The sequence below is a fragment of the Musca vetustissima genome, unplaced genomic scaffold (genome assembly GCF_032173495.1).
Source record: "Musca vetustissima isolate MV318-11 ecotype Yass unplaced genomic scaffold, APGP_CSIRO_Mvet_v1 utg38036, whole genome shotgun sequence".
NCBI lineage: Eukaryota > Metazoa > Arthropoda > Insecta > Diptera > Muscidae > Musca > Musca vetustissima.
The window spans coordinates 67,911-95,889 of record NW_026874353.1 but is presented as its reverse complement, the minus strand read 5'-3'; the positions used below and the strand labels follow the sequence as shown (position 1 = coordinate 95,889).

At 34.0% G+C, this 27,979-nt stretch overlaps 1 protein-coding gene across 1 annotated transcript in view; it reads left to right on the top strand.

The window, feature by feature from the left end:
* The window catches only part of LOC133333077 (protein turtle-like), a gene marked incomplete at its 3' end in the record, with an annotated part of 114,062 nt that overhangs the window by 23,615 nt on the left and 62,468 nt on the right, over window positions 1–27,979 (top strand). The window contains exon 3 of the mRNA XM_061541412.1: window positions 24,259–24,368. Within this exon, the coding sequence (XP_061397396.1) occupies window positions 24,259–24,368 (110 nt within the window). The remainder of the gene's footprint in view (window positions 1–24,258; window positions 24,369–27,979) is intronic.

Here is a 27,979-nt window from a genome sequence, read left to right as displayed (position 1 = left end):
TTGTGTTAGTATATAATGGGGTGGAACGGATGTAAATTTGCATTATTTACAGTTCCGTTAATGTTGCACTGCTAAGACCTAGAATGAAGGTATATTTTACCTTTTCTACAATTAAAATAATCTTTAAAAACTACACTTAATATATGCTTCGAAAACGATCTACGTCTATATACAATAGGTATTGAAAAAATATTATTCATATATTAATATAAATATTTTTCATATTATTAATATAGGGCTCCACAAAAATGATTTTAAAATCTGCGCACTACAAACTATATAGGTCTTGAAAAAAATTCTTCAAAAATTTGAGCTATAATTCCTAAAAAATCTATGATATATAGGGTTCGAAAAAAAATGATTCAAAATCTACGCTTACTATAGGCAAAATATACAGTTAACATAGGACTCGAATATCCTTTAAAAAAATACTCCTTATAAATTCTCACTCTTTATATGTTTAGAAAAATTGGATTATTTCAAAGTCTATGCTCTGTGTAGGTATATATAAAAAAATCTATTCAAAATCCTCACATCGCTTACTACAAATTCTCACTGTTTAAATGTTTACAAAAATTGGATTATTTCAAAGTCTATGCTCTGTGTAGGTAAAAAAAAAATTAAAAATCTTCAATCTGTAAAATATTTAAATTCTGTTAAGGTCTCTTTGGTCCTCAGAATATTAACATTTCCTTTAGTTCCTCTCACAGTTCAACAATTTACTTTAAAATCTGAAATATCATATTATTTTCCCACGTAATTTTCCGTACGCACCCAGTGTCCGCGCATAACCATTGCTGTGTTGATAACACAGTTTTTTATTAATCATAAAATCAGCAGGAAAAATATTTGCAATTTATGTCCTAACAACAGGAACACACACAAAAAAACGGCGATGAAAAAATATATATTAATAATAATAAATATGTTTAATTTTTAGAAAAGTTAAACATTAATAAATCACAACACCAATGGAGCGTATAACAGATAACAATATTTAAGTTAAATAAATTATTATTATTATTAATCATATACGGTATGTGTGGTTAACTCTATTTAAACATAAATATATTTCCACATGAATGCAGTCAAACAAAATATTTGTGATTATTTTTTTATGAAAGTAATTTAATGATTTCAAAATGCGTGATTTAAATTTCTAAATAAATATAACTGTTGATTATTATTATTTAAAATATAAAAATGTATAAATTTAACAGGGAAATTAAAGATTATAATTTCTGCAGTATTGGGCTTTACTAATTGTTCGAGGTAAAAATCTTTTATAAAGGAAATATTTCACAATGTTATAAAGGAAATATTTCATATTTTAACAGACCAATGACTTACAAACTATGCTCTCTATAAATGGTTCAGACATCGCACAATATAAATGATCTGTCTTACACACACAGATCCCCATATTTTTATATTGAGGCTATTTTTTTTATAAAAATGTGAAAGTAACCCATATTCAAGAGATAAATCTGTCAAAATGTTTACATCATATTAAAATTTTAAATGTATTATGTATTGAACCCCTAATATTAGTTAAGAAGTATTCCTTGTAAAAAATATATATATATATATAAATATTACAAAATTCCAATGTCATTTTTGCTATTTTTAGTTTCTTAATAATTCCATTGACCATTGCATTTGATATTTAAAATGGCATTTTCTTTGGAATTCTTAAATTATAACATTCATAATAATTGTACGCTCCAATAAGAATTCAAATATTCACTAACATTATATATGTAATAGAAATGCCAGTCACTGTCTTCAATTATCCAATTTTCATAACACAATTTTCTCAAGTATATTTGTGTTCAACACAGCTTTGGGGAATTTTCTATAAATATTTATGAAGAATAAAAATAATTTTTTTCCCCATCAAATTGAGACAAATTATTGTATTTTAAAGATTTTTTAAAGGTTTTAGCAGGTTTAAGCCGTTCATGATATTGGCGTGCTAAATAGCCTACTCAAATAGGACAAAAACTCAAACCATCAAAAAATAAAACCAATGCCGATTTTTAAAATCATATATGTTTTTGAAAATCGAATATAGATAAAGTGCAAATGGGTGGTATTCGCGGATATTTATTGCCGCACGAATTTTATTTTTAAAAAGTAAAAACAAAATTAAGTTCGGACAGACCAATTTTTTTCTACCCTTCACCCTTCAAATCGGTCGATACTTTCAAATAATATGTCATCGTGTTTTTAAATTACCGTTTTATACACTGAGCCACAAATGAAATACTAAATTATAGCAACGGTCTGCGTTTCGGCACACATGTACACTCACAGAAATCACGAGCGTAAACAACCACCAATCAGTCTCGTTTGTTTTTATGATTTTGATCATAGCAATGTATTATTGTCTGTGTGACCAAACAAATGCATATGTATATGTTGATATATAGAGATCTTTCTTATTTTTTAACATGGTTTGTGCCGCCATTTTCTTAATTGTTGTTCACAGGTTCACACCATAGCCAGAAATGTGCTATCTCTAATTGCATTGGAATTTTGAGATTCGGATGTCATTGTAAATGGTAATTATGCCTACACAAAAAAACAACAACATTATGGCAAATAATTTTCTAACCCTTTAACATCAAAGTAATGCACGCACATTTTCCGGCATTTTCCGGCATATGTTTTTCCGGAGTAAAAATATTCCGAGTCTCCATAATATTAATTCTTTTTAATTTTTATACAAAAAGTTTTGGTTCATTTGACCCATTTAATATTGACCTTCAATTCAGATATTCAAATTAATTGATCACATCGTCTCACCCATGGAGTCTAGAGAACCTGACAAAAATAAAGTTTTCGGTCCATTTCATCCCCAAAATATCATCGTATCATCATCGAAAGTTACAGGCGTTATCATTGTCCATAACAGGAACCTCAGTAACCTCTAGCCATCTTCTCGAAATGTATGTGTTTCTGATGTTAATACTAAACAATATGGGAATACATAGACACATGTAATTTTTTACGAATAACTCCAACGTCCAGCGACATACCCCAGTATATTTGGTATCAATTAAAATGTAAACATCTGGGGTCTATGTCAGGAATATATACCCCCCAATATATACGCCCCAAAATATAAATGTTCTCATCTTTCATACAAAAATCGGGGCCCATTTAAAGCGCTAAATCTTTACCGATGTTCATCAAAACAGTCATGCTTATTTTATGGCCAGACCCCTTTCTCTGTGATGTTCGGGTCATAATTGTGGGCTCTAGAGCGACCAGAAAAACAGACAAAAATAATGTTTTTGGTCTATTTGTCTATTTCATCCCATATATATATTAACCGATCATTACCAAAAATTTGAGTCTATATGGGTCATAGCGCGTTCTACATGCAAAATTTGGTGACGATTGGTCCATAACTGTGGCTAGTATCGTTTTTACAAGTTATACTGGACAGCAAGAGGAAACACATTTCTAGATTGTCTCAGCTAGTCGAGATATGACGATCAGTATACTTAACGGTGGGTCTACAAACATAATCATTTTGTTTGTGGTTACTATTTTGCAAGCTAAAACCAGTAAGGAAAGTAGTAAAGTCGGACGGGGCCGACTATATGATACCCTTCACCACTATGTGTATATTAAACAGGACCATTAACATAAAATTGGATGAAATAAAATATGTGATATTTATCTAAATGTGAATCTACCTAGATCTATCCATCAACATGCCACTCGTTTGTTACAATGTACTTCTAGAAAACGCACTACGTAATTCTATGCTCAATTTTGTGCGTTGTGAAAAATTTGATGTCAATCTGACTAACATGAGGAGTTTGACGTCCAATTAACTTAAAATCGGGCGAAAACCTATATGGAAACTATATCCAAATATGAACCGATTTCAACGAAACTTGTCACAGGTAAGGTTATACTAATTTCAGTACGTTTTGTTCCTATCAGCCATATATTGGTTCCTTGGTGCGCTAATTACTTAAATCAATCTTTAATATAAGGGAGCTATATCTAAATCTCAACCGATTTTCACGAAACTTGGCACACATCATTCCGGACCAAATTCGGTAAGCTATGCCAAATTTCGTGCAAATCGAAAGATATATATGAACTTTGGTGCACCATTTACATGAAATCGGACGAAACTATATATGGGAGCTATATCTAAATCTGAACCGATTTTCACGAAACTTGGCAGACATCACTCTAGGCTCAATTCAGTACGTTATACAAAATTTCGTGCAAATCGAGGGATATATAGGGACTTTGGTGCACCATTTACATGAAATCGGACGAGACTATATATGGGAGCTATATCTAAATCTCGACAGATTTTCACGAAAGTTGGCAAACATCATTCTAAACCTAAATGATTAGGCTGTACCAAATTTCGTGCAAATCGAAAGATATATAGGGACCGTTTACATTAAATCGGTTAAATATATATATGGGAGCTATGTCTAAATCTGACCCAATTTTTCCCAATTTCACTAGGGTTCGTCCTTGGGCCAAACAAATGAGCTGTGCCAAATTTCATCCAAATCGGATTATAAATGCGACCTGTACTTTCTTTACAATTTAACACCAACAGGCGGACGGACGGACGGACATGCATAAATCGACTCAGAAAGTGATTCTATGCATATTCTCAAAAGGAACCATGGGTCTATCTCGTTTCCTTTTGCCTGTTACAAAAATATGCACAAAGACAAAATACCCTGTACCACAGTGTGGTGAAGGGTATAATGAGGAGCATAATGCCTGAAGGCATTGATTTGAAAAATTAAAAAAAAATATTATAGCATAGATCGTATAAATAATATTTATCATACCATACGTCACATCGTAAAATGGATTTGTTCTCATTTGCAATATATATATAAAAATAAATTTTACTTTTCTAGATTCAGTTTGGCATTTGTTTGTAGGGATGTGTGTGTTTACTTTTTTAGGTAAGCCATCTTGATCCCTTTCTTGTTGTTTTAAAAATGAAAAGAAAAATATTTTTATTTTTAAAGTGGGTTATTGTCACATTGATTACTTTCGGGAAAGGCAGAGAAGACTATAGTTTCAGATTTCGCCACAAATCCTCGTCTGTTTTCTTAGTTGTTTTGCTTGGGATATTGTCCCAGGGAGTCATGCATAACTCCACTAAACAAAAAACCCTTCTTCGCCAATTTTGTTTCATCCACAACGTCAAGCCTAAGTACTTTTTTTATTCTTCAATTAGACCTAATGACCAAATAATATAATTCCAAAGTAATATAAACCTAAACACATCTGTTTTTCTCGAGTCAAAATTATATTCCAACATGGTATACGAAAATCTACTCTTATATGTTTTACACGCTTTCATACTAGCCATATGGGTAGGTTTTAATCCTAGGGACTTGCTAACGACCGTAGTACCATGGGACGTATGCAAATATATATTTTATAGTTTTTCTAAATCATACGCCCCATGGTCCAATAAACATTCTCACGATATTAACGGCAATATAGGCGTGTTAATTCCATAATTTTCTTTTAAACTGCAAAAAACTTCTGCAAATCTCCTTTAATATTCTTCAATTAAATCGTATGACCATGAAATGGCAATCTAAAAGAATCTAAAAGAAACATCAAAATATTTCATCTACCCAATTGGAATTTTCATTAATATTCTGCTAAAATAATAATAAAAAATCCACACCAAAAAATGTCATAAACAAATCCACCGTATTTTTGTGACACTTAGCAAAAATGCCAACATTCATTGCCGTTAGGCAATTTACGATGGCTATGACTGATGACGATGATGGATATATTTTGTGTGTGCTAACAATTTCTTTGCATTTTTTTATTAATTAAGCTTAACAAAATTCAAGTGACTAATGTCATTCATAACAAAAAACAGAAACAACAACAACAATAACTTATTCCACCTAACGAATGGTATTGAAGAATGGAGGACAAACACCAAACGAAAATGAAAAAAAAATAAACAAAAATGTTTGTTTCGTAACACAAAATTTTCATATTGACAAATGTCGCTAATGAATGCTACAGAAAACTTAATATTTTATGAACGTTAAACTCAACTCCAAGTAAAAGAATTTCGTTGATGTTTGTGAATAAAGGAATGGAAAATAAATTTTGTTGTAATTGTGTTTGGAGCAAATGCGACAACAGTTTGTCGTCATCTAATTTGGGCGGTTGCCATTTTAGGAGAGATGTTTTTTTATGTTTCAAATACAATTTGGTCGAATTTTTCTCTTTTGGAATGGTGGACAGACGAGGGCTTTCACAATAAACAAGGTATGTTTGGTTGGATGCACAGGACACCCTTAGAATCTGACAGAGTGTTGGTTAGTCCTGGTAAATGTATTTTTATGTACCCTTCATGTCCTGCCTTGAAAATTTGAATTTATTATTATTTATTTTTTTTTTAATATTTCCAGGTAAATTTTCCAAATCTGGCAACTCTTACCCCTTTCCCATTCCACCACACCAAAAATTCCCTCAAACTTCCTACGCTAATGGCATGAAAACTTCCATAAAATATTTTATTCACATTCACGAAACTGGTCATTACAAATTATTGTTGTATAAATGAAATTTGTTACTTTCCAGTTCTTCGCCAAATTAAATTTCCTCAAAATTTTTTTTTTGTGTCATGATTTTCTTATTCGGCCCTGTCTTGAAACGCCAAAAATGTTCATAATATTTTCTCATAACAACTGCTTGCTGTGTACAATTTGCATTACATTACTCAACATTACACAGAGAAGATTTGCATTAATATTTTCTTATTTACTCAAAAATGCTAATTAACAAATCAGGCAGATGAAGAGCAACAACAACAAATTAATATTAGTCATCATCGTAATTATAATAATTTTAATAACAAATGCTTAAAATGTGATTTTAATTAGAAAATTAATTTTGTATTTGTTGTTGTTGTCGTGTGCCTTCTTTTACAAACATTTCCTAATGGCCGAAATTACTTTCTTGGGGGCTTAATGGATGGATATATAAGAGGTATACTCGTAAAAGCTTTTCCTAAATTAAGATTGAATGACGTAAATAATTTGTAATGTGCATTAATAAGTGGCAAACATTTCTAAGCTTCGAATAATATTTTCATATTTACAATAATTGTGACCACTTCCTATCCCCTCACACTCTCTCTAGTTTGGTCACAGTCAATGAACTTTTACTGTCCCTCCTGCAATCCCTCCCCTCATGATTTCTTTGCCTACCCCGTTGTTTGCATTTTGGTTACTTTCCATCCACTTTTGTGGAAAGCAATACATTTATATTTACCCCACACAATTGCACTTGAGAAAGGACACACACATATTGTCACTATTTACAATAGTTCTTCGAACTGGCCTGTGTAAACAATTGGTTATTCTATTGAATATTTTACATATGATTTCAATCCATATTCAAAATATTTACAAATGACTTTTTGTTGTTCTTTTGCGTTGTCGTTACTGTTGAATTTCCATTGTCGTTGTTATTGTTGTTTCTGTTATGTTTGCTAGTTATTATGGAAGGATAGTAATAACAAGCTTTGAACACATGACATGCGGGAAAATAAAAATGCTTACTTATTACAATAACAAATTATGGACAACATAGAAAATTGCAATTACTTCTAGGATGTGTAGTTGTGCAAATGGGATATATCGTTCCATAATTTGGTATAGCTCCCAATAAGGGTAATTTTCGGTATTCTAAAGGGTGTAGATGCGTTATCCAACCGAAGATGTTTTAAATATGACATACCAGGTCTTTTGATATAAAACCCATTTAAATATCGGACCCAGTTTTCAGACAATTTAAAATTGTCTCCAAACATTTTTTGGGGAAAAGAGTATACAACATGGTGGATGGTATAAAAAGTTGGGCCAGGACGAAGTAAACTACATTTTTACCAATTTGGATTTATACAAAGTTGCAGAATTCGAAATATTTAGAATAATTTATTATTATTTTTAATCACTTCGTAGTTTTTATGCTTTTTTTTAAATAAAAGAACTTGGTCAGTGCGACAATAGAAAAGAAAATACATTTGAGACTATATCAAAACAAAAAACCTACATTGACAATTTCATGATCTATCCTCTGAAAACTCGAAACTAAATTAGAACTATTTTTGTATATGTGGGATAAGTCAAGTCATGTTATGAATATTGTGCCCTTCAATTCGAATAATTGTATCAACATTTAAAACTATTAAAATGCGGCGGAATCGTTAATTGGTTATTATGTTAAAACATGGAACTGTACTGAAAAGGTGGATGTGAAATTCGAAAGTAGAACGATTTCGGTTATATAATGTCGCTAGAACTTCCATGTACTCCTATTACATTGGAGCCATGTTTAAAAGTGGAATATTCCCAGTAATATCAATAAGTATTTAGTCTTATCATAACCCAAAACATACAATTATAGCCATTTCAGTTGGGAAATGCATATACGTCATTCAAAATATTGAAAAAACCAAAATTGAAAATTATTTTCCAGAACGTATTTATGCCCTTCACCACACTGTAATACAGGGTATTATGTATTTGTGCAAAATGAATCGCGATAGATCCATGGTTTTTATTTTGTGAATATGCATAAAATCACTTTCTGAGTCGATTTGTGCACGTCCGTCCATGTTTTTTGTGAGCAAAGTACAGGTCGCATTTATAATCCGAATTGGATGAAATTTGGCACAACTCATTTATTTGGCCCAATTACGAAACCTGTTGAATTTGGTTCAGATTTAGATATAGCTCCCATATATATTTTTTCCGATTTTATGTAAATTGTGCACCAAGCAACCAATATATGTTCGATTGAGACCAAATTTCGAATAGCGTACTGAACTACATATATATACCGATCTAGATATATGTTTTAAGTTTCGTTGAAATCGATCAAGATTTAGATATAACTCCGAAATCTATTTTCGTCCGGTTTTATACAAATGGTGCACGAAAGTCCCTGTATTACTTTTGATTTAGACGAAATTGTGTACAGCATATTGAATTGAGTCTAGAATGTCGTGTGTTTAGTTTCGTTGAAATCGGTTCAGATTTATATAAAGATCCTGTATATATGTTCTTCCGATTTTCTGTAAATGTTGCACTAAACTCCCATAGTTTATCCGATTCAGATCAAATTTGAAATACCGTACTGTATTGAGTCTAAAGCGGAGTGAGAAAAGTTTCAAGAAAATCAGTCGAAATTTTGATATAGCTCCCATATATAATTTCATCATATGTTAATACAACAATAAAACTTCGAAATTTTGCATTACTTATTGAATTGATATTGAATTGCGGTAATGTTTGTAGAAATCGGTTCATATATAGATATTGCGCCGATATTTTTTTCGTCCGATTTTATGTAAATTTTGCGCCAAACTCCCGCGTTTTTTCATGGTGTATTAATGTGAGTTTTGTTGATTATATTCGGAATTAGATATAGTTTCCATATCATATCGTCCGATCGTCTGACCTCTTTTGAATGAGTCACCAAATACCCAATGTTTGTCCGATTGCAAGGACATTTTGCACAGCGTATCTAATTGAGTCTAATGCCAATTATGCTTCGAATCGGTACAGATTTACATATGGCTCTCATACCTAGTTTTGCTCGATTTCATGCAAATGGTAAACCATAAACCTCGATTGGCATGAAATTTAGCATAGAACTCGGAATGATATTGTTACGAATATAGCTTTAGATTTAAGTTAATTTAGATGAATTCCGTTAATTTAAGATTTTGAATTGTAACGTAAATTTCTACTACGCAGTTTATTCGAATAACTTCACAACAACAACTACTGTATAGATTTTTCTACATCCTTCCATTTCCTCTTTCATTGTCTATTTTGTTGTTGACGTACAATTCTTGTTAAACGTCATCATTGATGATCGCTTAATTCCTCTTTCTTTGTTACCCCCTCGCCTGTATATGTGTTGTTGTTATTGTTCACTCAATGTAAGTTTGTATGTGTTTGTTGCATTGGTAGATTGTTCGTAATCTAGGTGTTACCAGATCGTCTAGAAACTTCTGTAACGACAGGCAAGGCTCATATAAATAGGGGAAATGGAAAGACAGTAGTCAGTTGTGAATCAGATCGCGAATTGAAACCGTCAAGTAAAGTAAAGTGCAAAGTAAAGTTGTGTCAATAAAATCATTGTAATAATCGTAATCAGTAAGAACCCGCGTTTTATTTAGTACGAACTGTATTGGGAAATAAAACAACGTCTACACGGGATTAAGTAAAATCTAAGAACGTAACAATATATTAATGGGTTGATTTAAATTAATGGTTGATGGTGCCAATGGTGCATTTTCTGCTCAAATTCCTTTTGAGTACCTTTATAAAAACTATTTCAATTAGTCCAGAAGAGAATTACGGAGCTGGATATTAGAATAATCACTCTAACATAAAAATTAGGTCAACAATTATTCTTCCCATTACATTTTAATTGAAATCTTCCACACTTAATTTCACGTGCAATAAACAAATATGCGATTGCTTCCATTACTTCAATTCTAGCGAAAAAAACTGAAAATACAATATAAATCTTTACGCATTACCAACCCCACACTCACAGTTCACACAAAAACCATCCCATACTCATTACTGAGAGTTTTAAAATTCAATACCAAAAGATGTTTTTTTTTTATTTTTCTCCTTAACAAACTTCCTTGAAAAGAAACAAAGGAAAAACTATAACCTGGCCTGAGTGCCATTCTAAAGATATACCATGCAAACCGGTTTTATATTCAATATTAAAAACAACAACCACAACATTTCATTACTATTTAATGCGGAACGCATATTTTTTTCATCTGTTTGTAAAATGTGTATAAATCCTCCGCCACACTCACACACATTTAAATTTTTTATTCTGAACGAAAAACAAAGCCGGTATACAATTTCGTTCATATTTTCCTTTTTTTGTTGCTGTTGTTTGTTTCAGATTTCCCCAAAGAAAATAAGTAGGCAGCGTGCAGGGGCAGCATAGCTACAATAAGTCTTTTGCAAGCACTTAAAAAATGTTCATTATGATAACTTATGTCTACTTTTAACGCATACAATTACTGCATTATATAAAGAGAAAAAAATGCAAATGCAAAAAGGTTGGATGGAAAAATAAGTAAAGGAAAACTGCGGATGGTCGTGACGAATGAGAGGTATCCTACACTATAAGAGGAACCTCCGCAGATAAATATAGGTAAATAGGTAGAAAAAAATTCCCTTCTCCCTTCATCTTGTATACAAATCCAAAAATAGTTCTTTCCGATCGTCTATGGAGACTTCCTTCGGAACGCTTACAAAGCCTCACGTCAGCTCGCCTTTAAAGGCTCCCATCAGCTCGACTATAGAAACTCCCTTAAGCTAAGTCTAAAAATACTCCCTTTAATTCGTCTGTAAGGACTCCCTTCAACTCGCCTAACAAGACTCCCTTCTATTGCTCTACAAAGACTCCCTTCAGGTCGTCTATAAAGGTCCTCTTCAGCTCTTCTATAAAGACTCCCTTCAGCTCGTCTATACAGACTCCCTTCAGCTCGTCTATACAGACTCCCTTCAGCTCGTCTATACAGACTCCCTTCAGCTCGTCTATACAGACTCCCTTCAGCTCGCCTATAGAGACTCCATTCAGCTCGTCTATACAGACTCCCTTCAGCTCGTCTATACAGACTCCCTTCAGCTCGTCTATACAGACTCCCTTCAGCTCGTCTATACAGACTCCCTTCAGCTCGTCTATACAGACTCCCTTCAGCTCGTCTATACAGACTCCCTTCAGCTCGTCTATACAGACTCCCTTCAGCTCGTCTATACAGACTCCCTTCAGCTCGTCTATACAGACTCTCTTCAGCTCGTCTATACAGACTCCCTTCAGCTCGTCTATACAGACTCCCTTCAGCTCGTCTATACAGACTCCCTTCAGCTCGTCTATACAGACTCCCTTCAGCTCGTCTATACAGACTCCCTTCAGCTCGTCTATACAGACTCCCTTCAGCTCGTCTATACAGACTCCCTTCAACTCCTCTATACAGACTCCCTTTATCTAGTCTATAAAGACTCCATTCAGCTCGTACATAGGAAATTCCTTCAACTCGCCTATAGAGACTCCATTCAGCTCGTCTATACAGACTTCCTTCAGCTCGTCTATACAGACTCCCTTCAGCTCGTCTATACAGACTCCCTTCAGCTCGCCTATAGAGACTCCATTCAGCTGGTCTATAGGGAATCCCTTCAGCTCCTCTAAATGATCAACGAAATGTTAAACTAATTTCATCTCTATAGCGAATACCAAAACATATTTTACCCTACACACACACTGCCACAGTTTCAACGCCTTTCAAATATGAATGGATAACGGGTTGCAGTGAAATGTATTAAAGCAAAATAAGATACCACACACACACAAATGCACACCTACACACATACACTGTCATACTTGCAATAAACTTTTTCTACAAACCCTAAAAGTATGCAATAAGAAGATATGAGAAGTGAAATGAAATGAAAAAAAAATCGACCGCACGACAAACCACATCCACCCGAATACACACATACATACACATTTACATGGCATTCACTACGACGATAGACAAAACACAGCGTTGACGACCGAGGACAACATAAAGACATCGTCGTATTTAAAATAAAACAAATATTCGTTGAATGTATAGATGTGTGTTGCTTGTGTGAGTGAGTGTATGTGTTTTACTGTAGTATTCGTTTTGACTGCAATAGTAATGTGCATTTGAATGGAAATCCAATGTACTAAATTCTGTCATATAACGGCAACGCCTACACACACACTCACACACAGAGAGATTTATTTCAACGAAAAATTAAAATATGACAGTTTATAGAAAATGTACGAGCTTTTGTAGGCGTATTTAATGCTCGTAACTGGCACAAGGGTTATTAAACGTTTTAGCTTTAGTGTGTGGGGACGCCTTTACAGTTTTGTGTCTTAAACAGGCAATACACTTCGTGGAAATGTACATTTTTTTAAAGCGTAAAATCTTTATTTTTATTTTTGTGGAATATTGGTTGGGATATAAATATTGTGGAAAATATATGAAAACTATGAAAGGAATTCTAAGAATAAATTAAATGAGGAGAAACAAAATGTAGTATATTTAGTAAAAAATTATAGAATAATTTAAAACGGTTTAATCCGACTTATTAGATTAAACTAAAAACCTTGCGGGATATGTCATTTCCATATTTTTTCATAAAACAAAACTATCCAAAAGACCAATAATTATTTTAATTAGAATATAGCCAGAAGGCCTATAGAACTTACTTGATAATTTCAAACTCGATCAGCGACTTGAGTACTACAGAGGCACTTACGTTTTTACGAACGCGCCCAGTCTGGATGGCATTGTTATTACAACTTTCATATTAAGAGTTGACGTAGGTCTATCACAGACGTGTGAACACGTTTCAAACAATTTTCGGTATATTGAAGGCTCAGCTTTTAAAAAATAATAATTATTATGTAGAGAGACAGGTGCAATAGGTCGTATAAGCTCTTTCAAATACAACTTCTTAAATTATACCTACATTATGATTGCGTTTAGAAATTTGTCGACAATATTTTGGTTATATCAGAAAATCGGACAAATTCTTTTTCTTCGCCGGGCTTCGATTGGGAACAGGGTGGCTGCGGGACGATTGATGTATGGTTTTAACCCATGTAGAAATATACATCAAATTATTTCGAGTCGATTTTGATGCTATTGCCATAATCCAATAATTGGCCTTGCTATCATAAACAAAACAACTTACAAGAGATAGGGTCTTATTGTAAGTTCATAATATTTCTTCAAAAAATCTCTATCAGCTACAAAAATAGAACTTATCCAGTTCATTCATTATTATTACTTTTGTTACGAACCTGCAAAAACTATTTTTTGACAAATATATAACTCGAATATCAATGTAAATTGTTTGTAGATATTCTCCTTATCACCAGGATGAATGTAATATAATCTGCAATTACTTTCCACCATAGTTAAATGGTCTAGAAGAAACAAAGTGCACATATAAAATAGACCACTTGAAATGTCATTTGCCTATCGAATAAAAACAATTTTTACCACTTTCACCTTCACCACCTTCTTTAGGGATCTGATAACAGTAAATAGTCGCTGACAATCAGATCTAAAGAATATGGTGGATGTAGAAGCAATTCGAAGCCCTATTCATATTTTTTTTTTAATATTCTATATGACATATGACACATCGTCATGTCCTGATGTCCTTCAAATCTTTTAATATTGCTGTACATAAGTCACCTAAATTTTCAGAATGGCGGACATTTTTTAACTCTTTTTCATGTATGGGAAACATTAATAAGTGAAAAATTCGTTAAGTTTTACCGGGCCGAACTTTGGATACCCTCCAACATAGCATTCCTATGTATGCTACAGTTGCAGTTACCTGCAATGAAAATATACGGAACATGCCAAAAAGTAGACCTATATCAACAATTCTACCAATCGCTTGATGCATACCAAATACAAATTTCAGCAATTTTTAATAGGATTTTTTCTAAAATCTTAAAAACATGGACCGATGTTGATAACGCCTTCATACTACTTTATAGGGGAAAGTAATATTAACCTATACCGAAAGCAGGACCAATATTGATTACATTCGTTAGAAATTAGCTAATATTTGTTATTTTCATTATATGAGGGGCTATTAGGTACCGATATAGCTCATTTTCGAATCAAATATTTTAGATTTTATCAAAATATCTTATGTGGGTTCTAAGCCTAAATTCGGGTCGATATATTTCATTTTCGACCGGCTCGAGATTATTATACCCTTTACCACACTGTGGTATATATTTTCGTCCGATTTAATGTAAATGGTATACCAAAGTCCCTATAAATTTTTCGATTTGCACGAATTTTTGGTATAGTGTACCGAATATAGTCTAGAATGATGTGTGCTAAGTTTCGTGAAAATCGGTTAAGATTTATATATAGCTCCCATATATAGTTTCCCCAGATTTTAGGTAAATGGTGCACTAAAGTCCCTATATGTCTTTCGTTTTGCACGAATTTTGGTATAGTGTACCGCCTCTGGCGTTGATGACGTATTGTGCACTTTTTGCTGTATTTTCCATCGTTTTTGCCAACATTTCGGCCGGAATAGCGTCTATTTCTTCACGAATGTTGTCCTTGAGCTCTTCTACGGTTCTTGGCTTGTTAACGTAAACCTTTGACTTCAAATATCCCCACAAGAAGAAGTCAGGCGGCGTCAAATCGGGCGAACGCGGTGGCTAGTCCAAATCACCACTTTTCGACATCAAACGGCCCGGAAACAAATTCATCAGAAAGCGACTTGTGTGCGGTCGAGCGCCGTCTTGTTGAAACCAGAACTGCCTCATACGCTTTCGACGAATAATTGGTCATCATGTCGCGATAACGCTCCTGGTTGATGATAACAGCATGGCCATTTTCATTTTGGAAGAAAAACGGCCCAATGACCGTTTTCGCACTAACGCCTCACCAAACTGTGACTATTTCGTCATGAAGAGGCACTTCTTGAATCTCCTGAGGATTTTCAGTGGCGTAGAACGGCAATTTTGCTTATTTACGGTCCCATTCAATGTGAAATGGGTTTCATCGGACATGATAATTTTTTTCCAAAATTGCTCGTCATCTTCGGCCATTTCGATGTCTCTTTGGGCCCATTCCAATCGACGAGGCTTGCCGATCGCCTTGGTCGACTTTTATATGGCCTATTCGGATTAGAAAGAGCCTTACCAGTCGAAAATTTGTCGTATAAACGCTTAATGGTGTTCTTAGAAGGCGCACGTCTCACATTTTTTAAAGTTTTAAAAGCACGTTGAGTTCTCACAATTGTCGTCTTCTGTTGAATGTAAATTTCAACTATTTCAGAGCGCTCGCGTGACGCCATTTTCAATAGAAGTTCCATCTTAAAATCATCGTGTTTTCAATTGAGGGACAGTCTTGTGTGGGGCCTCTGCTCAATATTGCAAGGTATCTGCAAACGGTTACAAATATACACACCACCTTTGCCGTCGTCCCTTGAGCTCTGCATGCAGGTTCAGCATGTGCAGTGCAATTGAATGACTAATAACACTTCTTTATGTATATTTTCCGGATTTCGTGTAAATGATACACCAAAACCCACTATTTGTCCTAGTGACACGAAATGCTGCATGAGGCATCCAATTGATTTAAAATGACTGTGTGGAATTTGTTTTAAATCGCTTAAGATTTAGAGCAGACTAGGGCCGACCAATAACCAACGATAACAGATCTTAAGCCACGACCTTGACCACTACTGAGCTTACCTCGGCCCAGGAGAAAAACCAATATAAGAGCATTAATATACAACTTCTATTGTGTATCAAATGCATTATATCCGATCCGATTTTCTGTATATCTTGTATCCAACAGGCAAACAAATCTGAAACATTTTTTCTGTCTGTCCAACTGACACCATAATTTTAATATAATTTCCGTTAGATATGTCTTTATGCTTCGTTCCTTTTCTGATTACATATAGATAGTTATCAATACCCAATATTAATTTAAATATGATATGTAATAGATTCCGGAAATTGCTCTTCTATATTCCGAATGTGATGGTTGACATTCCAGGTGTAATTTTGTACTTCCCGTTATCACCAATAAAAACCAGTAAGGAAAGTAGTAAAGTCGGACGGGGCCGACTATATGATATCCTTCACCACTTTGAGTATATTCAACAAATGAATCCTAACAGAAGTCGTATGTGTCAGTCTCGTTTCCTTCTGCCTGTTGCAAACATATGCACAAAAACATAATATCCTGTGCCAGAAAAAAAAATTGGTTCAAGAACCTCAAAACCTGGGGGCTACCAGAAAAAATTGACCAATATTTATAGTGTAGAGATGTGCTACCTAATAAGAACTCGACGTACTAAATTACAAAAAATTGGGGTACCGTTATATGGGGACTACCAGAAAAACTAGACCTATATTTATAATTTTTAGTGGAGTAATTTGGTACCCAGTATTCAGTATTCAGTTATAAAACAAGCCCAAGAACCCGAAAATACCGAAAATTGGGGGTACCTTATATGGGGGCTATCCGAAAAAATGGACACTTATTTTTAATTTTTGGTAGGGAGATTTGCTACCCAATGAGAACACAAAGTACCAAATTTCAGCAAATTCGGTCGAAAAATGCTATCAAAACCCCCAAAATACTGAAAATTGGGGGTAATCTTATATGGGGGCTATCCGAAAAAATGGACCTTTATTTATAATTTTTGGTAGGGAACTCAATGTACCAAATTTCAGCGAATTCAGTTAAAAAACGCGCTCAAGAACCGCAAAATACCGAAAATTTGGGGGTACCCTTATATGAGGGCTATCCGAAAAAATTTACCTTTATTTATAATTTTTGGTAGAGAGATTTGCCACCCAATAAGAACTCAAAGTACCAAATTTCAGCGAATTCAGTTAAAAAACGCGCTCAAGAACCTAAAAATACCGAAAAATTTGGGGTACCCTTATATGGGAGCTATGCCTAAAAGTGGACCGATTTTTTCCAATTTCAATAGGTTTCGTCCTTGGGCCATTTAAGTGACCTGTGCCAAATTTCATCCAAATCGGATCATAAATGCGACCTGTACTTTGTTAACAAAAATACATGGACGGACGGACGGACAGACAGACGGACATGCATAAATCACCTCAGAAAGTGATTCTATGCATATTCTCAAAAGGAACCATGGGTCTATCTCGATTATTTTTGCCTGTTACAAACATATGCACGAAGACATAATACCCTGTACCACAGTGTGGTGAAGGGTATAAAAATCCTGACACCCATGCCACACCTGAAGAAAATTTTCCACCATTGCGCTTACAACTATTATTGAAAAAATTTCAATAAATTCTCCTACAAAATTGAAATTTCAGTCACTTATTTTCAATAATTGAGTCACTTTGTGACTAAATTATTAATGACGTTAATGCACGAAAAAATTACTAAACGAACAACAAAACAAATGCCAAAAAAGAACACCATTACATTATCTATTCAATTTCAAGTGTAATGTGTTATTTTCGTGATTAAACTAATTACTGCACGAAACAAAGCAAAAAAAAGTACCGGACAACATTACAGTGACAACAACAGTGACAAACAAAAAAAACTAAAGTTAACTTTAATTGACATTTTTACAATTAACAATATGTTGTCCAGTTGTCAACACTCATTGACCCATTAGTTATGGAGGAGTCGCTGTGGTAGTAGTAGTACCAACGACATTACAACAGCTAAAGGATACAAAAAAATAGAGACACACACACACACATCCAGCAACAACAACTTATACAATATGGATGATGTCATCCAAACACTTTTCATCCATCCATCCAGTCAGTCATTCATCCACTCATCGATCTATCTAGTATGTAGCCATTTTCCCGTACCCCCACTTTTTGGTAAGGTGTGTGGGTGGACATATGACCATCCAGCGTTGAGCGGCGCTCAGTCAATGCTAATGAACGAAACGAAATGCTTTAACTAAGTTTCGAGTGGTTAACACTTCAAGCACACCAAAACAACAAAGACAGCAGTAACAACATCAGGGCAAATAGTGGTGAGAAGAGGGAAAGGAAACAAAAAATACCAACGTTACGGGAATATCAGGATACAGAATGTGAGGTTTACAGGAGGAAAAAGCGAACGAACGAATGAACGAAAAATAGACAACATGTCATGTAAATGCCTCAACAGTTAAATTGATGCACCAATACATTGGAATGCTTGGCTTTGCAAACACACACACAAATCCTATCACCCACTACCTCCCCTTGTGAAATACGCTAAGAAAGGAAGAAAACCAATAATTGAAGTGGGAAATAAAACTAAGATTCCTTACACAAGTTTTATCACTGCACTGTTGGAGCAACGGATATCCACAACAGCAGCAACAACAACAACATCGTCATGGCTAACGACAATGACATCAACAACAAGAACAACGGCAGTTGCGTTGTTGTCTTTCACGATTTGTGTAGAGTTTATTGCTGTTTGAGTTGATGTTGTTGTAGTTGTTTGCTGTCATCGTTATTGCTGCTGTTGTCATTATTGTTGTTGTTGTTGTATTGTACTGTGGCATGTTGCCGCTGTTCACTTGAACTGTTGTTAATTCTAACTTTGGATAACTAACTTATGAGTAAAGCACTCACTCACCATCTACCACCACCACCATTGCACCACTCACGTTTGTTGTATGTTGTCACTTGTTTTGGTTTTGGATTACTCTTTTCTATTTTCTTCACAGTAGTTATCATTGGCTTTATGGGCGGTAAACACCATGGTGTGTTGGTGGGGGTATGAATTTGGAATAAGGAAAACATTTTAAATGTTTTTCTTAATTTTTTCCTTAAGCTGGTTGCTTTTATTCGGAATGGAAAAAAATCTTTGTCGAAAGTTAAATATTTTTTACAAAAATTGTTGGTTCAGAAAAAATGGTTGATGTTTTAGAACACAGGGTTTTTTGGTAAAAAACAATATTTTTTGAAAATAACCATAGACATGGATTTCATTAAGAATTATTAGTTTTTTATATAGAACCATAGGCGTAGATTTTTTAAAGAAATATGAGCATTATTTTTTATGTACTTTTTTAATCATAAGAAATATTTTTGAAAAGAAATATTGTCGTAGATATAGGCGTAGATTTTTTTAAAGAAATATTTTTTATATATGTATGAAATCATATGTAGGCGTAGATTTCTTAAAGAATATTTTTTCAAGGCCTATGTTCATTTGAACCATATATAGGCGTGGATTTCTTAAAGAATATTTTTTCAAAGACTATGTTGGCTTGAACCATATTTTGGGGGGAATTCTTAAAGAATATTTTTCAAGGCCTATGTTCACTTGAACCATATTTTGGGGATGAGTTCTTAAAGAATATTTTTTCAAGGCCTATGTTCACTTGAACCACATATTCTTAAAGAATATTTTTTCATGGCCTATGTTCACTTGAACCATATGTAGGCGTGGATTTCTTTAAGAATATTTTTTTAAGGCCTATGTTCACTTGAACCATATGTAGGCGTTGATTTCTTAAAGAATATTTTTCCATGGCCTATGTTCACTTGAACCATATGTAGTCGTGGATTTCTTAAAGAATATTTTTTCAAGGCCTATGTTCACTTGAATTTGTTAAAGTATATTTTTTTAAGACCTATGTAAGTGTGTATTTTTTAAAGATTATAAAGAAAACTAAATCCATTATGCCGATCTTTGAAAACATCGTTAAAATCGGAGAAATGATCGAAGTTAAATCAGCACGTTAGCGGTCGTAACATCGCCCAGGTCCAAAAAATCGACAATAAAACTGTTTTGAACCATTTACACAAAACTGGATTCAAACAGAAGCTCGATGTTTGGGTGCAACACCAATTAACAAAAAAAAAAAAAAAAAAAAGGATGGATCGAATTTCCACCTGTGAAGCCTTGGCCAAACGGAATGAGATAGACCCATTTCTTAAACGGTTGGTGACTGGAGATAATTGTGTGGTCAAAGAGCGAAGAAGCTCATCAAACGGTAGCCAAACCCGTACTAACGGCCAGGAAGGTTCTGCTATGCATTTGGTGGGACCAGAAGATAATTATTTATTATGAGCTGCTTCCATATGGTCAAACGATACATTTTGATCTCTACTGTCAACAACTGGATCGTTTGGAGATTGACCAGATTGGCCAACAAGAGAGGAGTCGTGTTACACCAGGACAACGCTAGGCCACACACATCTACAGTGACTCCCCAGAAACTTTGTGAGCTTGGTTGGGAATTTTAAATGCAACCGATGGCACCAAGCAATTATCACCTTTTTATTTCATTGCAGTTTTTTTCCAAATACAGAGCAGGACTTCTATGAGTTACCTTTAAAATGGCAACAAATCAACAAAACTGTGCAAATTTGGCCCAAATAGGACATTCCGAAGCATTTTAAATAAAGTCATATAGTTCATATAAAAATAATGAATTTATTTTTCCCCAATCAATATATTTTTGTGATCCATCAAAGCGTTGATTTAAAAAAAAAATATGGTTCACCAAGGCATGGATTTAAAAAAAAATATTTTTCCGATGTTCCATTAGGGCATGTTTTTATTCCCTTCACCACACTGTGGTACAGGGTATTATGTCTTTGTACATATGTTGGTAACAGCAAAAGGAATCGAGAGAGATCCATGGTTCCTTTTGAGAATATGCGTAGAATCACTTCCTGAGTCGATTAATGCATGTCCGTCCATCCATCCATGTATTTCTGTGTACAAAGTACAGGTCGCATTTATGATTCGATTTGGATGAAATTTGGCACAGGTCACTTATTTGGCCCAAGGACGAACCCTATTGAACTTAGGAGAAAATCAGTTCAGATTTAGATATAGCTCCTCTATATAGTTTCTTCTGATTTTATGTAAATGGATCACCATACTGTCAATATTAGTCCGATTGAGACAAAATTTTGCACAGAATACTGAAATAGGTCAAGATTGATATATGTTGAAATCGGTTCAGATTAAGATATTTCTCCCATATATATTTTTGTCTAATTTTAAGTAATATTTCTATTTCTCCAATATTTCTCCGATTAAGACAAAATTCTGCACAGCTTACTGAATTATGTCCAGACTGATATATGCGAAGTTTTGTTGGAATCGGTTTAGTTTTTAGCACCATGCAGTCAATGTTTTCCCATTGAGAGAAACTTTTGAATGCCGTATTGAAGAACTACAGGTTGACATCCGTGACGTTTTTTTGACATAGGAACAGATTTAGATATAGCTCCCATAAACATTTCCGTCCGATTTTATGCAAAAGGCGCACCGAGGAGTCTATGTTTGTTCTATATTCATAAAATTTAGCAGCGAGTATGAAATTTTCATAAATTCATATTTAAATGTAGCTCACATATATACATTAGTCCCGTTTTATGTAAACGGCGCACCTTAGATCCTGTTCTATTTGCACGATATTTTGTTGTTGAAATCGATTCAGATGTATATATGAGTATGGATTGCTTTATTTCAGTTCAAATCTATTAAATTCGATTCCATCTCTTGTATGTAACCAAAGTTGTGAAGGGTATCATATAGTCGGCCCCGTCCGACTTTTAAACTTTCCTTACTGGTTTTAAAATATTTTAACATCAAGGCGTAGATTAAAACAAAATATTTTTCCATGGTCCATCAGGCCTGGAATTTGTTAGAAATATGTTGTCATGGTCTATCAATGTTTGCTAAAAATATTATTCTTATATTGTATTAAAAAATATATATTTGTCCATGGTCCATCAAGGTGAGGTTTTCTTTATAAATATTTTACCAAGGTCTATCAAAGATCCTCAGCTATATGCCACTTTGATACGGCAAAAATGTGCCTCATGGAAAAATTGGTCTTATACCCAATATTTCTTTGCATCAAATCCGTTTCACACAATTTGGAGTCGATTAACAAATGTCCGTCCGGCTGGCTGGTTGGCACGATAACTCTCGAAGGGAGTAAGCTTTTCCTCCAAACTTTGCTCATCGTAATATTTCTTCCAAGTCAATAGTTTACGTTCGATGATGGGGAATATTGATCCGCTCCTTCTGGTACCTACCCCACAAAATGGTAAGAAGTGTGCTAAAATTAATTTTATAATATTATTCGAACGGACTATCCGATTTGAATCAAACTTCCCCACAAATTGTAAAATTTTCCATAATTAAAAATCCAATATTAAGCAAAAGATTTGTCCCATTTGAAGCATAAATTTTTTAAGAGTTTTTTTTTTTTTTTTTTTGTTTAATACAAAACAACAATTTCCACGTATCCTTCTCATAGTATCTATTCTTCCAAAGGTACCATATCCTGCCATATACATATAACTTTCCAACTTCTTTTGGTATTAATTCGCTATACAATTTTTCTTTCTCGTGGGCCACTTTAATCCTTGACAGCAATGTTTTGTGTCGTGTTGATGACATGTCATGGCAGCTAAGTAGTAATTGTTGTCTATCAATGAGTGAATGTATGTGACACTGTGTGTAAACGGAAGTGCTAACAACACATACACGTAGATATAATAGTAGAGAACATGAACTCGAATAGAAACTACAAAATCAACAGGAATATGGTCATTTAAGACGACGATACATTGTCGACGACAACACAGACGTCCACTTGAGCATCAAAAACTCAAATAACAACAACAGCAACAACTCAAGTAGCAACTTTACAACTTTAAGAGCAAACGAAAGGATCAAAAAGGGACTACAACTGGCAGTTGTGTACAGTTTACACGTCGCATGTTTTTAGGTGTTTAGACGGTGTACGAAAAAAAAACTTTGTTTGTCTAAAATATTCAACTGCATGCCGGCTCAATGTCATCGTGTCATCATACGCCAATGATGATGGTGGTGATGGCGTCGATGATGGTCGTGTCTCATCAACACATTCACCAAAGAATTGTCTGATGTCTACACTTCCTGCAAATAACTTCTTCTATGTATTTCTTTGTAAAGTTTTTTCTCTTTTCTCGAAAGAGGAGAATTGTCAAAGAGGAAATGAAAATTATCGTATGTTACATGTCATGTCACGTTATCGTTGAAATCTCCGAACGTATTTGAAGTTTGCTTCGCAAAACAAGCACTTTTGTACTTTTATCCTGGTGTGTGTGTTGGCGTCGCATTTGACAGTTTTCTGGCTTATGTGCGAAGAAAATTTAGTTTTCATGGTGGTTTCAGGTTTTTCAGGTATTGGTAGGTGGATGGGGGAGAGAATGGGTTGGCATTAATAAGTCTGGCAACTATTTGTATATTTTACTTCCGCTGTAACTTTTGGGCTGAGAGTTATGTTGGAGGGAGTATATGAGGGAAATATTATTTAGGTATAAACAAATTTCAGAAATTCCGAAACGTAAGACCCCTCTATAATCTAAAGGGGTATTATGTGTTATTATAAGCGTGTATTTTTTAAATCAGAATCAGATTTTTAAAATAATATTTTTTAATATTATTGCAGGAAAAATTATTCTTTAAAACATTCATCCTTAAAGAATTGTTTAAGAAATTTACGCCTCCTATACAAACATGTGTTCATTATTTTGTATTCCTTTTTAAAATCTGACATTTATTCTAATATTAATTTTTTCAACAATTGTTTTTTTCGCTCTTTGCAGAAGATGCTGTCCATATCACAGCCATACTCGGTGAAGGTGTCATCTTCAATTGTCACGTTGAATTCCCCAATGATCATCCAGTCCCGTACGTCCTACAGTGGGACAAGAAGGTGAGCGAAACGGTACGATATCACAAGATAATATTTCTTCTCTAAACTCTCTTTTTTAGTATTGTTAAAGCGTCAGTACAAGAAAACATAAAAACAGAAACAATAGTTTTGATATTAAAAAAAGAAAAACATACAAAGCAAAATAAAATATAACAAACTAAAAAACGTATAAGAAACACCCCCAACGCGATCCCCCCATCACCCACCAACGAATGAAGTGTAACCAGGAATAAAAAAATAAGAAATGAAAACGTTTGTGTTCCAAGGAAAGCAAAAAATTAATAATTAAAAAAAATAAAATAATGAAAAAAAAAATTTTTAAAGTTAATCTTGGGTGCTGCTGGGCAGTGGGAGTTTTCTGGATTAAATTTAGAAATATGTTTCATGGTAGTTAAGTCCATCATTCCATCCTCACGACTTACTTTCGACATCCGATTTTTAGTACGAATTTTCGTTAACCCAATAAAAACTAACTCTTCCAGCAAGTGTTGCCATTTTGGACTACATTTGGATTGAAACACTTCTCAATTTCAACCATTGAACCAAACTTCATTTTGTCCAATTCTTCTTAAGGGAGTCTTTATAGACGAGCGAAAGGGTATCTTTATAGACGAGCTGAAGCGGGTTAAATGGAATCTTTACAGACGGGTTGAAGAGAGTCTTTATAGACGGGTTGAAGGGAGTTTTTCATATACGAGCTGAAAGAGAGTATCTATAGACGAGCTGAAAGGGAGTATCTATAGACGTACTGAAGGGTGTCTCTATAGACTAGCTAAAGGAATCATTATAGACGAGCGAATGGGAGTCTTTATAGAAGAGCGAAAGGAAATATTTATAGACGAGCTGATGCGGGTTGAAGGGAGTCTTTATAGACGGGTTGAAGAGAGTCTTTATAGACGGGCTGAAGGGAGTTTTTAATAGACGAGCTGAAGGAAGTATCTACAGACGAGCTGAAAGGGTGTATCTATAGACGTACTGAAGGGTGTATCTATAGACTAGCTAATGGGAATCTTTAAAGACGAGCTGAAGAGAGTCTTTATAAACGAGCTGCTAGGAGCCTTTATAGACCAGCTACCATCAACCATCGAACAAATTTGTCCATTTTCGGTCAAATTTTCAATATTGGTCTACAAATCTGATTTGGCCCCATTTGTACGTTCATTTTGGTCCTATTCTTTTTTCGAACCGCAACACTGTTTCCAGTGACTCGAAATAAATCTTTGCATTATCAGACCTACACTAGAACTGTGAGCCTCGTTCCAAATCGTTCCAATATTAATATTTATACCCTTCACCACACTGTGTTACAGGGTATTATGTCTTTGTGCATATGTTTGTAAGAGGCAAAAGGAAACGAGATAGACACATGGTTTCTTTTGCGAATATGCATAGAATCACTTTTTAAGTCGATTTATGCATGTCCGTCTGTCTGTCCATGTTAAATTGTAAACAAAGTACAGACGCATCTATGATCCGAATTGGATGAAATTTGGCACAGTACATTTATTTGGCACAAGGACGAACCCTATTGAAATTGGGAAAAATCGGTTCAGATTTAGATATAGCTTCCATATATATTTCCGTCCGGTTTAAGTAAATGGTGCATCAAAGTCCCTAAATAGCTTTCGATTTGCACGAAATTTGGTACAGCGTACTGAATTAAGCCTAGAATGACGTGTTCTATGTTTCGTGAAAATCGGTTCAGATTTAGATATAACTCCCATATATATTTTTGTCCGATTTAATGTAAATGGTGTACCAAAGTCCCTATATATCTTTCGATTTGCACGAAATTTAGCACAGCGTAATGAATAAGGTGTAGAATGATGTGCGTTGAGTTTCGTGAAAATCGGTTCAGATTTAGCTATAGCTCCCATATATAGTTTCGCCTGATTTTAGGTAAATAGTCCACTAAAGTCCCTGGAAATCTTTTGATTTGCACGAAATTTGGCACAGAGTTATGAATTAGGTCTATAATGAAGTGTGCTACGTTTCGTGAAAATCGGTTCTGATTTAGGTATAGCTCCCATATATATTTTCGTCAGATTTAAGGTAAATGGTGCACAAAGTCTCTGAATATCTTTGGATTTGCACGAAATTTGGCACAGCGTACTACATTAAGTATAGAATAATGTGTGCAAAGTTTCGTGAAAATCGGTTCAGATTTAGATATAGCTCCCATATATAGCTTCGCCCGATTTTAGGTAAATAATCCACTAAAGTCCCTGGAAATCATTTGATGTACACGAAATTTGGCACAGAGTTATGAATAAGATCGAGAATGATGTCTGCCAAGTATCGTAAAAATCGGTACAGATTAAGATATAGCTCCCATACATATCTTCGTCCGATTTTAGATAATTAGTCCACTAAAGTCCTTGGAAATCTTTTGATGTGCACGAAATTTGGCACAGAGTTATGAATAAGATCGAGAATGATGTCTGCCAAGTTTCGTAAAAATACAGATTTACGGTACAGATTTAGATATAGCTCCCATATATATTTTCGTCCTATTTTATGTAATTGGTACACCAAAGTCTCTATATACCATTCGATTTGCACGAATTTTGGCATAGAGTACTGAATTAAGTCTAGAATGATGTTGCTAGGCCGATTGACACAACGTACTGAAGTAATATAAATTAGTCTCTGGCAAGTTTCCCTGAAATCGGTTCAGATATAGATATATAACAAGTACGCTACGTTTGTTAGGATACATATGTAGAATATACCCAAAGTGGTGAAGGGTATCATATAGTAGGCCCAGTCCGACTTTACTGTTTTCCTTACTGGTTTCATATATTTTAGTAGTTTTCTGGCCGCATGTATAAATTCAAAAAAATTAGAATGTACCTGAATATTGCCAGATTTCAATATTCTATATTCAGCCGATTTATCTGGTTATCATTTATTTTTAATTTATGTCCAAGAAGCTCCCAATGACTAGTACCACCCATATGAAAACCATATTGATGTTTCCTTCACTTTAGAAGTCCTACGAATTAACCAAAAACAATCCTTCTTCAATCCAACGGAACACAAACGTTTTGAATGCACTTTTTCACAACAAGAAAAAAAAAAGAAACTCCTACATTTAATTTTCATTTAACCCAGATACTGCAGTGAGTATTTGAGAAATAACAGAAAACCAAACAACAAGAATTTATTTTTAAAAAAAAAATTAATAAAGACAAATTATTATTTGTTATTCAGAAACAATATTTAGTTATTTGCCTTGAATTGGTTGTAGAGTAATTTTTTTTTTGAAAAGAAACCCGAATTTTATGTTGCTTTTTTGAATTGGTTGTAGTTGTGAAAACAAAAAATTAGATGCCTTGAATTTGAAGATGAAAAAAATCAAATAAAAAGAAAAATAATTATTGGCTGTGTAAAAAATATTTGTTGTTTAAAAATAAATATTGTTTTAATTAATTATGATTTTCAACAGAAGAAACGAATACAAAAACATTACAAAAAATACTATTATTAACAATTTTAAAAACCCCCTAAGACAAAATATATTCTTTTTTAAAAAAATTCCTTTGAACAATTACTTTGTTTAAAAAACAAACGCCTGTCTAATTAAGTTTGATAATTTATTTTTTCAAACG